Source organism: Tripterygium wilfordii, chromosome 12 (assembly GCF_013401445.1).
Source record: "Tripterygium wilfordii isolate XIE 37 chromosome 12, ASM1340144v1, whole genome shotgun sequence".
NCBI classification, from domain to species: Eukaryota; Viridiplantae; Streptophyta; class Magnoliopsida; order Celastrales; family Celastraceae; genus Tripterygium; species Tripterygium wilfordii.
In genome coordinates this window covers 1,677,449-1,695,741 of record NC_052243.1, presented here as the reverse complement: position 1 = coordinate 1,695,741, position 18,293 = coordinate 1,677,449, and the positions used below count along the sequence as shown (strand labels likewise).

The window sequence follows — 18,293 nt, the reverse complement described above, 5'->3', positions numbered from 1 at the left end:
GGGAAGACCCCAGCAATGGTTAAGCTCATTGAGGCAAGAAGACCAATGGAATGGTATATAAAAACAGATTGGCCCAGTTGAGACAAGGCCCAACTGAAGTAAACAGTTGGGCGTCTACATCATTCCTTTGCAAGGTTGTGTTAGCCAAAACTTTTCCCTTGACTGAACCTGCTAATATAGTGATACATATTTGTACACGGTATCGTTTTAAAAATGAAAAACTGTAAGTAAAGCATCAGCTTAAGTAAAATCCTACTTGAGGCAAATCAAATTATACATTGCCAAATTAAGCAGACATCTTCACAAATTATAGTGTCAACGGCTTGTGAGAATAATAAGGTTTACCAGATTCGGCGAGGACAAAAGTTATTCTGGTTTAAGGACTTCGATATGTAAAGCCTGATAGCGTAGCAATTCAAACACTGAAAGAAGTAATATAACGGCGAAGGGGAAACATAGGATCTTGCTAAAATAATGTACTTTCTAAAGCCAAAAAAACACGACTACTAGCAATTTTCCTACAACATTTACCTTAGATACCCAACATGTTAAATCTACAGCTTCTTGTGTTGTTTCTCGAGCAAATAACATATCGTGAACTTCAACTGCAGATCACAAGAATTGAAATTAAGTAAGGATGAGAAAGGAACAAAATAAGAAGACACTAAATATATGCTGCAAAAATACCAAATCAAGGAATAAAAAGCAGATAATTTTTACCACCAAATGCAGAATCAACTGGTTGGCCAGGCACAGCTATATAACCACTACTTTATCAAACGAAGCAATGGGTCAAACACAAAGCATACCTAAATTAGTGACGGGCCATCAAGCCAAGCATGTAAAAGAACTTGAATTCTGGCAGCCATCAAATCATCTTTGGGCTTGATCTGAACCAGATGGTCCAACTGTAGGAGTAGCTGGCACACTGCCAGCTGACCCATTCTCGACTGGTGGAGGAACACCCCATTTGCCTTCAGATTCCAGGGGCTCAAAGACATGAACCCCACCATCTGATAATCCCAAAGCAAACTGATTTGGTTCTTGTGGATGTGCAGCAATCACAAGTGGATGGACAGAAGAAGCCCTGCAGAAGAGACATAACAGTTGGTCATTCTAAAAAGTTGACACTAGAAACAAAAGCTCGCTACACGTTCAAACGTATCAAGTACACAAGGAAATGTGCAAAAACATGAACAAACTAAACTGCTATTGGGAAAATGTAATCGAAGTACCTAACACTCGGAAGATAACAAGAGGGATTGATACGGCAACGCAGCCTGAGATTTGCGGTACCAGCACTGAACACACATACAGTTGCGTCGGAAAAGCTGGCAAATACTAGCTGACTATCACATGAGAATGTCGCATGAGAAATTAGGGCGGAAGATTCACGAGGAAACCACTGTGTCACAAAAGAATTGATTAATACTTTAACTACAAAGTAATAGTCTCCTTCAATGACAAAAGGCAGTTCACATAAAACTTACCTGCTTTACACATTCTAGTTTTGTTGTTTCAAAAATGGCGAGCTGAGTTTCATGCACCACCAGGAAGTGTGTCTGGTCCTGATGAAACTGTACGCGTGTGTCTGATTGTCCTGTTGGTGTCCTTCCAGATGGAAGCTGCAGAAATCTAGACTTCTGCTTCTCCCAACCATCAGAACTCCATACACAAAGCTGCGAAAAAGAATTTGCAACAAGGTCAGTGAAACAATATTATACTTTCATTGTGCTTTACTGCAAGGAGCCCTAAGCAATCCAGTAGAAAGGAAAAAAACTTTGGTGATAATGCATATAATTTGGACATAGCTTGAAATGAATATTCTTGAGCACAAGTAAAGGAAACTGCGAGTACATTAAGAACAAGTGAAGTGGAAAGAGAAACAAGTGATATGACGTAGACAAGGTACCGAATTATACAAAGCTTGTATAGTGGGCAATCAATAGAAGATAAATAAATGCAGTAACCTGGTTAAAACTATATGAGAACAATAATGCTAGAAAGCAAAGGATTTCGCAGCATGTATGTAAATATTAACTTATTACCTGAGCATCTGCTCCTGATGAAACTAGCACATTCAGTACATGAGAGAATGCAAGGCCTGTTATTCTTTGAGAGTGGCCTTTCAGTTTGCTCTTAACCTGTACGAATACAATGGCAACTAAATCACCAATGACAACTCTAAAACTATGCACAGAACAGACCTCATCCACATGGATATTATAAATAACTCTGAAACTATGCATAGAACATACCTCATCCACACGGACATTATATATCTGAATTGTTGAATCATCCATGCCAATAGCAATAATATTATTATCTTGAGGATGGAAAGCAAGAAATGTCGCTGCAGGTGGCGGAGGCATGAAAGTGGTCATTGTCTGCACTTGCCCAAGGGAATGGAATTGGTCAAATGGAAATGGATATAAAATAAAAATAAATAAATAAAAAAAGAGACAAAGTACATCCAAGGATTCACGGGATACCTTAAACGTCATCATATTGAAAAGAGATATTTTTCCACCAGATGCTGACATGACATAAGAATCATTCTTCGACAAAGCAAAGCAAGGAACAGCATCCTCAGGATTAATGTTAGCAGTGTCATTTGTCATTAAAATGCCACTTGATGGCTGCCATAATTGAGGTGGCACACCGGCACCGGCAGTTGCCTACAGTGTGAATTACAAAATGTGAAGATATACTTGAATTTAAAAGATAAGGATAATTTAAAATACTTGTGTCATGTCCCAGTACCTTTCCAGTTGCATTACGTTCAGTTCTTTGCCATTTCCATAGAAGGTGAATAGCATTCGATGCCAACGCCAAAATAGCATTTCCCGAGTTTGTATATATTAACCTTGATATCTGTGCTAGGAAAAAAGGAAGTAATTGAGAATTCTCTTAGGAAGCACTATTCAAGTGGCTGAAAGCCTATCAGTCAAAATGGAGTTACAACAATTCATGAGTTCACTTCACCATTCAATAATCAACCAAATCTCAGGCAATGAGCTTCCCAACCTTTCTATCTTTCTGTATTGAAAGTAGGCACTAATCAGGTAGCACCCACTGACCACTGGCTAATGAAAATAGTAACCCATCTTCTCCACCAGGAGACCAACAAGAGACATAAGGATAGCGCATATATGAACATCACCCAGGAAAGACTTGTAATTCATTCAGAGGTTTGCTAAAACATGCACCACTAAGTGTACAAGAAAGCAGTGTGTGAATAAAATATAACACCGGTATGGCGGTATGTTGTCCAATTGGACAAGAGGAAAAGAATTTATGACAACAACCAAGCAAAATGAGAGAATATAATCAACCCATCAATATGTTAAGAAAACTTCAATAGCATAGGCATTAAGAGAGGTTTTATACCCTGGTTATTCTCAGGTTCAGGTTCTCAGGTAGCTTCGAAGTCCGACACTGAGATGGTTCATTAATCTCAGTTAGCTTCCATATCTTCGATTTGTCATTGGATTCTTCGGTTATTCTTGGTTTCACATCTCCCAAGTTCCGGACATCCCCGTTCTAGCATAGTAAAAGATTTTAGCATTAACGTGACAAATGTTACATCTTCAATTGATGGGCATAAGTATGTAAGAAATTTTTGACATACCATTTCAGTAATGCCAACCACAGAGGTGCCTCTCTCAGCAAGTCCAGAACTAGTTGCAGCCGCAGCTGCTGCAATCGGATTTATCACAGGCTGCATGAGATAACAAATATTAGACGAGCACATATAAACTATAGAATAATTAAATCAGGAATCAACCGTTTAATATCACTACCTTTGTAGCTTCTGATGCCCTTGCGGTATCGTAAGAAAGATTTTCAAATGTACGCAACAATCGAATACCATCTGAGTTTGCCAAAATTTTGATCCCGTTGTCACTGGAAGAAACTGCCAAGAGATTGCCATCCTTGTTGAAGCGGATGCGTGGGCTAGCCTAATATTGACAAAAAGAAAAACATTTCAACTACTGTCCTAAGGAAATTCTCTTGAAATGTAGTAAATTTTAATCTACTTACTGGGAGGCCTCCATCAGCGTCAATTGATGTTAACAGTTGAACATTGTCCATATCCCAGAACTTTATGGAGAAATCATCACCAGCAGCTAAAAATCGATTCTTAGTAGTATCAAACAGCACAACACCCAAAGAACGTTTGCGGAATCCGTGATAGGTCCTTTTTACAGCCCCTTCACTTTCATTCCATTCAACAATATGAGATTCGCCATCTTTACTCGTTCCACAGGAGAAAAGTCTGCAAAGTTTGGAGAAGGGGGGTTAAATATTTCAGTTTGACCAAGTACTAACAACCAGCAGAGAATTGGCATAGCTGACAAATTGTGTTGAAGTGTATTAACCTTGTACCATCAGCACTGTAAGCCATGGTTGTGCACCAGCGACCAGGAGCATCATAATCAACTCGAGATCCCAAATTGTCATACAACCATGCTTTAATCTTTCCATCCAGTGCAGTTGAAAAGATGAACTGAAGAATCATAGCATTAAAAAATGGAACATCAGAATAAGGGACAGCGAAAAGTGCAACAAAGGATTATAAATATAAGAGACCAGTCTCGATTACAAGAAGCAAAATGGTAAAAACAGAGTTCCTACCTGAATGTTCTCCTTATAGTGAGGGCAAACAGAGTAAACAGGTGCCTCGTGGCCTTCAAAGGTATACTGCCTAGTACCATTAGCAGCATCCCAAACCTAAATACACAAAGAAAGTTCAGTCGACCAAAAGAATAAAAACATATGTAAGACAAAACATATGCAAGACAAAACCGACCTTTATAGTTTTGTCATCACCACAGGTAATCACACAAAGTTGCTTATTCGGATGGGAGAATGCAAGATCATTTACTCCACCAACATGAGCATCAATCTATATTAAAATTTTCATCATTTTCAGTTTAGATAAGGAACAAGGTTAAATGGATACAAACTCACTAACTCGACATTTTAATACCTCCAGGTGCTGCCTCACATCATCACCTCCGTGGTAAGCATATATCTGCACAATGTGCCTAGAGTATGCAACTCCTGTAATTTGAACAGAAAGGACACATCATTCATGCTCCACTTAATCCCTAAAATATTTAGATGATTCTACCACAAGTCTACAATAGCCATTAAAGAATTCCAGTCTTTTAAACTTACCAAATAAAGTACCATCAGGGCTCCAAATCACACGGTTCACCGATACACCAGGATCTTTGACTAGAGCTGCCTGAATTACATGAGGATAAGTTCAGTTCCCAAGATTCTAACTTTCAAGAGTTACGCATACAGTATGAATAACTGGTCTCACTCAAAGGATAATCGGGCAAACCTGCAAAGGCATCGTACATGAACTGAGATCCCAAACCTTAAAGTTTCTTAAAACCAGTCGCTCCCTAGAACCAACCTCCCACAACCCTATGTCGCCCACATTGGTACCAACTATAACATAACATTGAAACAACATTGATTGTCAAAGGAAAGGTAACTTAAAAACATAATAAACACCAAGTATCAAAGACAACGTAGTAGACCAAATTGAAGGCTGCAGACCTAAAAGAAGAGTCTGTTGCACAGGATGAAAATCCATGCTCATAGGAGATGATCCTTGATTTAGAGTCCGTGTGACTGTCTTTGGCAAGTCATCGGGTGCACTAAATACCTGACCGTGGCCATGCCCGTGGCCGTGCCCTTGCCCTGGAAATGTTACTGGCATGACATTAACAGGCAAATTAACCTGCAAACAGAGAACATGCCTCAACAAGTGATGTATTGCGAAAATTAATTCAAAATCACACATTAAGTTCACAACAAAAAGATTAGCAATGCAGATAGATCCAACCAGATTACCTCATCAGAGATTCCTAAAGGTCTTGTTCTTTTGGCAACATGATCAGAATCTCCAGATGGGTAGTCTACGGAAGGATTAGTTGGCGGAGTCCTCGGATGCTTCAAAGCAGCTGTCGGATGCAATTAATTACAGGTATAATTAGACATTTAGACCTTGGATCATATTCAACAATCTCCACACCAGATAAAGATGAAATTTCCTAGACGTCGACAGCAAAAACACAGAATTTACTACCTGGGATTGATGGAGCACCAAGACCAATAGCCCCTCCTCCAGAAACTGCTGGGTGAGTTACGGTGGAAGGATTGGATATCCAACCTGTAAGTGGCGTTGGAGTTGGTACCGGCCCAGGTTGAAATGGCTGACAAGATAAAGCCATGTACATTCAGGAAACAAGATAATCAGTAAAAATTTGATAGCATAAAGCTGGAAAACCTACCCCATGTGCACCGAGAGGCGGAAAGCCTCCAGCTTTAGGTAAGGATCCAAGCAAAGGACTGCTTGCAGGAGAGGGAGCCCTGGCACCATTTGGTTGTCCACATGAATGATCAACAAAAAGAGTTTTTATATCTGGATTTGGTCGAGGGTTTTTACAAAGCTGATGCTGCCAATTCAAGCTGTAATTTGCATACCAAAATTAGAATATTCGTGCAAAATACATCTAAACAATTCCAAGGAAAAGGCAACTTATAACAGTTAAGCTCAGGTTGCCCAAGCCATAGAAATTCAAGTTCCTCTCCCAAAAACATACTCCAATACTAAACTGAAGATGCAGCTTTTTTGGAAACACATCAGTATCTCAATCCAGTAGCCTTTTAATGGCAAAACTGTACTGTTAGATTGGGGAATTTTTAAATAGGTATAAATCACAGCACATAAATTTACTAGCACTCCCTTCCAACCACTTAGAATAAACGTCAATCCAGTTTACTGGAACTCTTACAACTTTACCTTTGGTTAATGAGAGTTCGTAATCTCGAATTTTTAAGGTTAGGGAATTGCAGTTTATCACGAAACAAGGGATTTGCTTCAATAAGCTTCTTGAGCTCAACCAACATGATTGCTCTTGCCGACTTTGTATCCCCATATTTGGATAGTTGTTCATTTTCCCTACATCACAATAAACTCATTTTAATTGCATATGTTATGGTTACTCAAAGTTAAGACTAATAACTTCTGTGTAAACTTGTACCTTCAAGTTAAAACTTATAACTTTATCCAAAAGTAATACCTGAAATTCTCCAATGTTAATAGCTGAGTGATTTCTTTGAAAAGCTCCTCATTAAATGTGGCAAACACTTTCAAATCCTTTACTAATATATCGACAGCCTTGGAGCGGTCATGCCTGTCAAATTCCAAATGCCCACGTTACGTTCAGGCAAGAAATTGCAGCATACACGAAAATTAAATATAGTGGACATTGCGGTTATGATCATTGCATAATAAATTAACAAGGGAAGTGGAAAGCTTACTTATCCAAGGCCTCAAGATACTTCTGCTTCCTAATCTCGAAAAAGATTTTCATAGAATAACGATTGTCATCAACTTTTGTGAACCCAGAGAGGTACCTCTCTACCTCATCCCAATTTCCATTATGCACCTCCTCCTCAAAATACTTCATATTGAAGAAAAACCCAGATTCCTGTTCAAGCCTATTTAATGAATTTAGCAACAATGAGCCCGGGTCAGTAGAGAACAACAGTTTAAAACAATTAACTAATAATTAGAAATTCGATAAATAAATGACTACAGAAACTGAAATGCTATGAAAAACCCACTTGTGAACAGTCTCCTTGAACTTTTCCTCATCAAGGAACTGCAAGATCAAGAAAACAAGCTCTCTACTCAGCGACGACATAATGAAACCCCTGGTCTTTCACCAAGAACACCACTAGATCTGCAAAAGACAAAATCAGAGGGTAAACAGAAAATACAGAATTAGCTATAAATTTCAAGGGAAAAAACAACAAAAAATTATAATTAATATAATATGACAAAAAACTTATACCAGAATCCAGATCATTCAACAATCCTCAACATTAACACGGGGAAAAAAATAACACCACTTTTCTCTCATAATTAATAGCCATCCCGAGAAAACACATGATATACGAAGTGAAATCAGGTCAATATAAAAGTTGAAAATTAGGGTTTTTGAATTATTATTTTTAGGGATCAAAGACACCAACACGAAAGCAGCTTTATTCCCTATGCGAATCGAAGATGCAAAAGCGAAAGGGACTAAAATGAACACAAAAGCAAGACAAGCATAAATAAAATTAAAAACAAAAACACACAGAGAGGGGAAGAAGAAAAAAATTAAAGCTTCAAAGTAAAAGATTCCATCCTAAAACATGAATACCGAAAAGTAAAAAAAAGAGCGATTTCAAACAAAACCTGACCTTGTTCACAAGCATAAGCAGAGATCGATTCAGATACACAGGGAAACAGAGAGCTTAACGAGGCTTCTCTCTCTACAACACAAAATCTCTCTCTCTCCAGAACCAAAGCACAGAGCAGAGACTTATCTCTCAACCTCTCCTCAATAAAAGATGCATATACATATACATATGCATATGCATAATCTATATATACCAACATTATAACTAGCGGAAATGGCGATTTTTATAGAAAGAGGAGGAGACTGATAAGTAGAAGAACCTATAAACTGAATATCTTATCACTTTGATAAGCTCATCCGAGGTTATATATCCGTTTATAAGCCCAGTTTTGAGTGGGTCCCACTTAGCCGGCTTAATTTTGTCTAGTTTATCGGCGCGGAATCTCTAGCTGACAGCTGGTTTTACTATGAGAAATAGTCATCTACGTGAAAGTACAGCCTTGCTTCGTTAAATCTGACCACAGGATGCAATACTTTTTGTACGTTAAGATGAATCTGACGGCCAGTAACTGAAGCGGGGCCCAGGTTTGGCTAGAACGTGGAAAGTTCATAAAAGCGATTTTCGCTCTTTCTCAGATCCCCCACGAAACGACAAACCTTTTTCCCTGAGATAAAGTGTACATGAACTTCGCCCTAGATTCGAGTCAATATTACGATAGTTGCCACTGGGACCCACTTCCACGAATTATCATTGTGTCACATCACATGATGAGTGCAACGAGATGATTAATTCGTCTTTGAAAACAACTCGTTGAATTTCTCTGCGAGAATAAAGCGATGCCATTTTCGTCACGCGAAACATAACTTCAGTCAAAGCGGTTGCAAACCGACTAATCAGCGAGGGGATAAATGACCGACAATTGTGAAATTTAAAATAAATATATATATATATATATATATACATATATACATATACATACATATACATATATATAAGCAAGATTCTCTTTTCTTTTAAGAAAAGCAGTACGTACGAGATGCGACAGACCCCGGTTACGACGGCGCGTGTTGGACACTACGTACTACTGACATAGGAAGTTAATGAGTCCCACAACTCTCCCTAATCAGTCCGAGTCTGACTTGAGATTTGATTTGATTTGAGTTGATGGGTACTAAATGCAGCCCATTGTCTTCTTTTTCTATGTTCGTAACTTTGTATATTTATTATTTATATTCAATATATTTATACATAGTAAATTAGAAATGTTTTATTCGCATAAATTTTAACTTTTAAATATTAACTTTTAAATATACATAGTATATTTGAGTGGCAATGACTTTGCATGTCCCTGACTGAGGTCATGGGTTCTAGTCTCACCTCCTCCGAATATTTACAAGGAGGTGTGTGGGCTTCGTCTGCCCCTATGTGGGCTTGATAGTCTGCCCCTGCGTGGGCTTGATTTGTGCCTCCTGCGTGGGGCCTGTTGACACCTGTACTTTCAGAGGCTTGATCTGGTGGTGTGTCGTATATTGTGTTTGTACTTGTACTCAAAAAAAAAAAAAAAAGTTAGAAGAATTTTTACATAACCCGAAACAATACCATACAAATTTATACTTTTGACATCTGATATGGGTTTAAATTTGGGCCATCAGACCTTTGAGAATTGAACTCAAGACCTCTCAAATCCATACGATTTGACCGAAAAAAGGTTCATCAATTAAGCTGTCACCCGCACCTAGTTTTATTAATTCGCAGATTTAAATACTACGCATGACAAATTGAGAATTAATTGAGCAAAATAACCTAAAAATGCTAGGTGGGTAGTTTTAGTTATGAACATTATTTGCATCTCATTTTTTATTAAATACATCCCATTAATCCTTTAAAAACACATTAAAATGGGATATATTTAATAAAAAAAATGGGGTACAAATAATATTAATCTTTTAGTTTGTGGTTTGTGCTCATTTATATCGATTGGGGGGATTAATTGGTTTATTCACATTAAAAAGTGGGTGTGAGAATGCTTACAAAGTAACGTTTTGTTGTGTTATATTTGTACTTACATGCCTTGTCTTGACATGCTATCATATCATAATTATGGTTTGTTGGTTGACTTAGCAAGGCAACCTCTGAACTTCCTAGGTTCAAGACTGATAAATAAATAGTTCTTATGTGATAACTGATTTAATGATATATAGGTTCTTATATGATAAATAATTATAAGAGTGTTTCATAGAATATTAGAACGCAAACAAAGTCACACCCGAGTCACTAAAGAAAGTGATAAGGATGATGTGTATCATCCTGATGATCAGGGTTCGAATCCTCCCTCCTCATTTCAAAATAAAACGTTAATAAAATCTGGATTCAAAGTCCAGCCATAAATATATGAAAATGACAAAAATTATCAGTAATGGGATAATTAGGATATCAGTTACTGGGATCCCTATCAATATTGGTATATGCGTATCGTTATCTTAAGCTTTTTAAGTGGGGCACGTATGTTGACATATATATTTATTCTTATTCAACAGGCAGCTGTCAAATGAAAAAATGAAACCAAACACAATTAGGAATAAAAGGGAACTAATCATGATAGGTGTTATTGTCCCCATCAATTGTTTTGTTTGTAATTGAATTGCCCTACCACACCAATAACATATCATTCATCTAGACAAGTTGCTTTAACCTATCTTGTTTTGTGCTTCTTTTTATATTCTAAACTCAATAATTTGATCCATCTTGAAATGGTACCACACTTTTGATCGGGATACTTTTTTAATCTAAAATGACACTACATAAATTTCTCCTTTTAAATAATCAATATGCACCTAAATTCAGATCATCAGGTCCATTTATATAAATTTTTCACCTGATGAGATGATAAATTGGACCAAAATAGGATACTGACAAGTGACATGCACCTTATCACAACTTGCGATAATTATTTGTCCATAAATTCGTCAAATCTTAGTTCACATGATTTACTTTATTCGGTCAAAACTTCATTAAAGCTTATACATATTATGCAAAAACTAATTAAAAATCTCTTTCTAATTGCAATAAATTGTTATAATTACCTATTATTCTATTTTAATTAATTTTCCCACCCACTAGCAACTTTATGGGAATGCAAACATAATGGTAATTTTGATAAGAGTCACATCCTAGGGAGCTGTATATGTAATCGGCTCATGATGAACAAAACAAGCCAAAGCCATAAAAAGACAATATTCTCTAATAGTTGCTTTTGTGCCAAAATTCAAACCTTTAATGGGATAAAGGCACATGCCCTTTTACAATTAAGAAAAAGAAAGTTGTTGATAATATAATTATATATACCAACCACTCATCAATAGAGAGACCTTTCAAAGGAAACTCCACCATGAAAGGGACCATAAATTTTGTCTTATTTTATTTTATTTATTGGAAAAAAAGTTCTCTTTAATTGCCACTCCTAATCTTGATGATCAAATGAGTTTTCATGGGCATTTAATTAAGGATTTTTTTTTTCCATTGGGTGATTGATGTCATTCTTTGGAAATTTCAACCACAATGGACATTTAAGATATCCATAACTGTGAGAGTAGGAAAAGGCGAAGGGACTCACCTGGACAAGAGCCTTTTTATATATTTTTGTTTTAGAGTCACAATGCAAACACCCATCTCGAGTGGATGAGATCATAATAAGCCTATGTAATGTCAAATTTGATAGTGTTAAGCGAGCTATCGAATAACGTTTTGTTGTAAAGTACACAATTTAATATGCTAAACATCATAACTATTAACAAATGTTTTTCTTATGCTCAAACTAGTATGAGCTAGTTTTGGGTTTGTAAAGACAAAATGGTGAGAGTCAACATGAACTAACCCTAAGTGGACAATTGGATTAGATAAGTCAGGATATATAGGTGGCTGCAATATGACTGAAATTGTTGTAATTCCACACAACCAATGTAAAATTATGATCAAAAATGTTTTATGGAGTATTTTTTTTATGCTCATAATATTACAATATAATATATTTTGAGTCGATTGTCATCTTTTATTATAAAAAAAATAGCAGATAAATTCAAAAGGCATATTTCACATATATACGTTTAATAAAAGAATTCAAGATTATACTTAAAATTTTCAATGGTGCTTTTTACATTTTATGCAAGAATAACTTTAGTGATTATTAATACAACATGTTGATATCATCTATTTTGTCGTTTTCGTAAAAAAAAATTTGACGATTTAACATAATTTGAAGAGTAATTGCAGGCAATTTAAGTCAATTGAAATTGCAGCACCCGTCCTAGATAAGTATAATGTCATTTTCAACGAGGCCAAAACCACTTGTGTTACTGGGAAATATCGCTAACAATACATAAAGGTTGGAATTATTGTATGCATGGTCGAACTTTGCCAACTAGTCTAGTAAAATCTTCAATAAAAATCTATCAATTAAATAAAATGGCATTTCCGTGAATAAGAAGTGCTTAAAATGTTTTTTTTTTCCTGTATATTTGGAATATATTCGAAGCCAATCGTGAGAGACTCTCTTTATCTACAGGAGATTATTACAAAGTTTTTGTCATGGAGATCACAACGAGCATATAATCTTTCCTACTCTCTTCTCTTTTTTTTTTTTTAAATGTCACTGAGAAATATGTCAACCGAACCATTTCTCGTTTATAATCTTTAATACGTTTTAGTGACATTGTGCAGTGTATATAATATCATAATTACTAAATATGTAATCTGTACAAACTAAGATTTGTCTATCATACCAAATTACTAAATTGTGTTCAAAATATATATAGCTCTACAAATTGTTTGGGTTGGATTTTATTAGTTTTTTTATTCTCTCTTCATTCTTCAAGTATATTGGACCATGTTGTGAATTTGAAGACAAAATTCGTATATAGAAAATTTGCGGAAACAAAAGAAATAAAGAAGACACAAGATCTAACGAGGTTCGACACAACTTACCTACATTCTCGGGTGAATAACAATGAAAAATTCCACTAATATATATGAAAAAGATTACAAAATATATGAGTTCTTCAACTCAAGAACTAACACAAATCTCTTCCTCTGGAACTCCCACACTCTCAAACCCCTCTCTATGATTCTCAAGCATTTTGTCTCACACTCCTTAGAAAGTTGCATAAACCTTAACTTTTATAGGCCAACACGAAACACAAGAGAAGAAAACTCCAATTCCAACTCAAAATCTAATAGAATTTTAATTTTAGAACTAAAAGTATGTCAAGTCTGTAGTTTCATTGAGCGGTCCAAGCCTTCCTTGAGGAATGACAATCTTGTCTGAAGTGAAAATTCAACTTTGAGCCAAAAACTCCACGGACCCATATATATATGAAAATGACAAATGATTTGTCTGTCATGACGTCCCATTGAAAGCATATATAAAACTAAATCAAGTAAAAACGGGACAATAGTCTCCTCTTTTATCGTATTAGGACCGGTCGGCTCTCTATAGTTTATACATTATAGTCCTACTAATAATGTATTTATTAGATCGAACCTTAAATAATTAATTAGGTTAGATAAGAAGATCCCCAAACTATAGAATATTTATTTTTGGACACATATAATCTTCTGACCTCCCCTCTACCCTCCTAAATAGTTAATTTTGGACTTTATGTGTGTCCTTTGGGAACTTAAAACAATGCTATTGTTTTTTTTTTTATAAATCATGAGTAAGTGACGTGTGTTCATGCATATCTTGAAATTAGTGGCCAAGTCAAGAAAGCTACGACTCATCCCATGTGACTTCAACAATATCTTCATTCAATTCTTTATTGTTTTTTTAAAAATATCGATAAATGTAACACCCGACTGAAGTGAATGGGACCGTAAGTTTTTGAAATATCAAATTTGGTGGTGTTAGATGACCTATTGAGTGATGATGAGGTTAAGTCTCTTGTCCCACATTACACAAGAGAAGATGTGAAGTACAATATATAATAGGTCAAACTTTCAAATTAGTAAGGAACATTTTTTTAAACTCAAACTAGTATGAACCGGTGCTAAGCATAGGAAAATAAAATTGTATGGATCAATCAGACAATGTGAGCTAGTCCGAAACGGACGAAGTATTATCTTAAACTAGTTGCATGCCCGCGCTTCGCGCGGTACATATTTTGATTGGAAAATAGAGATGTGTTAGAATTTTTCAATACTTTGTTAACATGAAGAGCAATAGAGTAGAGTTTTAATTGTAGAAAATAGAGATGATTGTGAGATGAAGATAAAATATGTACAATACTTTTTTTTAGTTTGCTAAGAAATTTGATTCATAAGAAATAAGTATGTTAAGAGTTTATCAATTCTTATTTGCGTTGTTAGTATCTATAAAGTGTTATAGGTCACCAAAACATGTTTATGAGACAATATTGCATGGTTAGTACAACATTCTCTACAAAGTGACATTCAATATCGAGAAGTATAATGTAGCATAAGTAATATTTTTGAAATTACATTTTTAGAATAAGATTCTTAATATTTTTAGAATAAGATTTTTGAATTTATATTTTTGAAATGTTATGTATGACTGATAGATTTATCCCTATAATCACTTTGACCTTCAACAACTTATTTAATTCTACCATGCTTTCCTGTCACCACTTACATGTTCTAATACCAAATGGGCTAAATTTACTTACACATTAGAACAATATAGCGTGAGAAAAAGCTTTCATGTTGTGTATGTTGCAATCCAAACAGACTACTAAACGTGACCAAACTAAAAACATGCACAATACATCAATTAAATACTTAAAAAACACACAAAATACATCAAAAACACACAAAATGATAAAAATACACAAAAATAATGATAAAAACACACAAAAATTCCCACAAAATGATGATAATTAACGCCAAAAACATACAAAATGTTTTCAAACTAAATACTACAAACTAAATACTACAAAGGAATTTGAGTAATATCAAAAAACTTTCATAATTAACAATACATGGCTTTAGTGAAACCGAAACAACATCAAACCATTTCCATGAAACATTAAATCCCCATTATGGGTCTTAAAGTTTTTCAATATATTTTAATCTTTTCTTTTGTCCGTTATATTTTGTTTTTTTAAATTAATTCTCATCACTCAAGTTGTCAATCATTCATTTTTATCAAGTTTAATTAGAGTGTGTAATCTTTTTTGTAGAGGCGTCCACGTGACACCAAGAATTAAGGAAAAGTCTTGTGAATTCTCAGTTATATATATATATATATATATATATAGATTGATACACCCTAAAATAATTTATATATACCACCATAATTAGAAACAAAAAGAAGAATATGCACCACAGAAATCAAAACTTGAAATCGCTTTCACAACCTTGGAATCAAAGGATAATAATTGAAGTTTGGGGTCGTGTCATATACAGCTGGGTGGACCACACAATTGCTTCCCAAACGAGGAACCTCCTCCATACTCGGTGAAGGACAGGTAGTGCACTGCACGCGCCATCTCTGAAAGTAAAACACACAAGTCCCAAAACAGTGTTCCAGGCGGTCCATGACACGTCACTTTCCACCGTGCATATATTTGTTTTTTAATTTCTATATTTTATCGACCCATTCAAAGTTAAGGTAATCAAAGATAGCGATAGTTCAGCGTATCAAATTCTCTTGTTAATAATATCGTGATATTTTAAAGAACGTATCGTCACGCACAAAGCGTCAGCTGTCAGGCCAGTAGTGCTGATCGTTTTAAAGTGAGAAAGCTGGAGTTTACTGTCCATGTCCATGTACTATGACAATGATTTTTTTTAAAAAAAAAAATTATTCCATTTTTTATTTTCTTTTTTGATATTTTATTTTGAGTGGTTGCTAGACAATGACTCGTTTAAAGCTTGTGGAAATAAATTTGTTATATTTAGAACTAAATAATTTTTGTCTTCAATTTAAGAAATTAGAAATAGACATAGATGGTTAGTCTTACGTGTAAAAACCATTGACAACTAAACAATGAATGAATAAATGAAAATGACATATAGCTCAATACATGTGACAATCCAATCCATCACAGATCATTATGACGCCTAAGTGACATGTTCATGTCATCGTCAAGCTATAAAAAATTTTAAAATTCAAAAATTTCATATCATTTTTCTTATATTTACCCTAGCCATCGTCCCCCTCATCCTCACTCTCTCTCTTGAAATTCAAGTTCTTCGTCATTGCCAGTCCGTCTCGCGCGAGAGGAGAGAGACCATGAAATGAATTGAGGTTTTCATTGTTGAGTCAATGTGCTACATAGATTTGGGTTACTCTGGATCATTAATATTTTGGCTATCTAGTACTATTGGTGAATAAAAATATAATTTTTAGTTATGAGCATTGACTTGCGCGTCTTTGGAGGCTTTGTCTTTCTCCTCATCCGCATTTGGATTGTGTATTTTAAAAACTCACAAAACACAACTAAATTAAATGATGCAAGCAATAATGGACTTAATTACTAATTTAGTATAATAATAGTTGGTCCTTTCTTAGTCACATTAGAAGCGCAGTCCCACACGCCTTTCTCATGCTTTGATTTGTTGAAGAATTCCTATCAAGTAGACCCCTTTCATTAACCAATGGAATATGGCTTTTCTTGCTAGTCCCATATTATATGCCAGCAAGTCTTAGGGATCCAGTGTTTTTTGTCCTAACTATTCTAATTACTAAGATTGACGCACACGATTTCATATGGATCATGATCATTCATTTCAACATTTGAGATAACTGGAAAAAAAAATATTGAAATCCTTAGCTTTTTCTATTATCAACAATATTCATGCACAAGACTCTCATAGTGAACAAAGTTAGATACAAATAAGATGTACGTAAATCTTATCTCATGTAATAAGTTTTATCATTGAGTCACATGCTCGCATATTATACAAACAAATGTCTCATTCTGATACTTTGAATCATTGTGTATACATTAATACATGTTTCTTAAATTCTGTTCGTATATAAACCATTCATTATATCTATCCATATCTATTGACAAGAGAGCCTTGATTGTCCGCAGTTAGAAAGGTAGGACCACAACGTTGGCCCTTGACCATCCGCTATGGATGACCGTACAATAATGCCATGCAACTCCGGTCCCATCGAAAGCGATGCATCCAATGGCTCTAGTTTGGTCCCATTCTCCACGTCCGCCCATTTATAAAAAATCTTGACTTTTTCTTTTTTATATATTATTTTATATCTTTTGGACAAGTTGCTACCACGTTATTCTCATCGACCTCCCCGAGCCGAGATAACGTTTACGTACCTTCCTTAAAGTAACCAACTTTCTTTTTTCCAATAATATTCTCTCTCTTTAGCTATGGACTCACGGTATTTTGTTGGGAATTTGGGCTGCCAAATTATCGCGTTATGTCGGTTTGTGTGGTGCTTTGTCATCGCCCATGATAGTGGATTTTTGTGCAACTTTATCTAGCTAGGCTAGGTATCGTGTCGAGCTCTAGGCCTTTAATTTTTTAATAATAAATTTATTATTTAATACTATAGATTTATTGTTGATTTTCGTACTTTTCCATGTTCTTTGGTGGAAGTTTCTTGGTGTTGCACCAAACGAAGAATTTATTTATATTCAAACGTAATTGCATTATCAAGAATTTTGACTATTTATTAAATATGAAAATTATTGAGAAAGAGGCACTTTCTAATGTCCATTCCAATTATTCTATAACATGCAACGAACGAAGACTGAAGACAACAGGGAAAATAATGCACTAGTGAAGCATTCAACGCATACATGCTATTCCACGATAGTCTAATGGCCTATCTTTCTACACTTAAGATATGAAGACTCCAACGAAGAATCGGACTCAAGATTGAGAGTTCGATTATAAATTGACATGGTTATTTTTAAGTAGTTTGCGCTAAACTTCGACTCGACTAATCAGACAGGTTTATGTGAGTCTAGCCTAGTCTAGTCCAAATTTGGACTTAGTGGCATGTCCAAAGGACGCGTCTCATGAGTTATCAATTATAAAAATAAAAAAAAACATTAAACACATGATATGGATTGGGTTCTTAATTATAA

General features: G+C 35.3%; 1 protein-coding gene across 1 annotated transcript; it reads right to left on the bottom strand.

Annotated features, from left to right (window-relative positions):
* Positions 1 to 158: 158 nt before the first annotated feature.
* Positions 159 to 8,451, bottom strand: LOC120010950 (protein TOPLESS). The gene is made up of 27 exons (XM_038861911.1): positions 8,278 to 8,451; positions 7,654 to 7,772; positions 7,348 to 7,527; positions 7,107 to 7,220; positions 6,827 to 6,985; positions 6,315 to 6,492; positions 6,110 to 6,236; positions 5,875 to 5,984; positions 5,578 to 5,761; positions 5,357 to 5,466; positions 5,185 to 5,254; positions 4,994 to 5,067; positions 4,814 to 4,909; positions 4,639 to 4,734; positions 4,383 to 4,510; positions 4,045 to 4,279; positions 3,804 to 3,962; positions 3,632 to 3,721; positions 3,391 to 3,543; positions 2,764 to 2,874; positions 2,493 to 2,678; positions 2,259 to 2,387; positions 2,049 to 2,144; positions 1,491 to 1,679; positions 1,236 to 1,405; positions 810 to 1,087; positions 159 to 605 (listed from the first exon to the last, which is right to left on the bottom strand). The coding sequence occupies exons 2-26, from the start codon at positions 7,731 to 7,733 to the stop codon at positions 874 to 876; spliced, it is 3,438 nt and encodes a 1,145-aa protein (XP_038717839.1). The 5' UTR covers positions 7,734 to 7,772; positions 8,278 to 8,451; the 3' UTR covers positions 159 to 605; positions 810 to 873.
* Between the last annotated feature and the right edge of the window lie 9,842 nt (positions 8,452 to 18,293).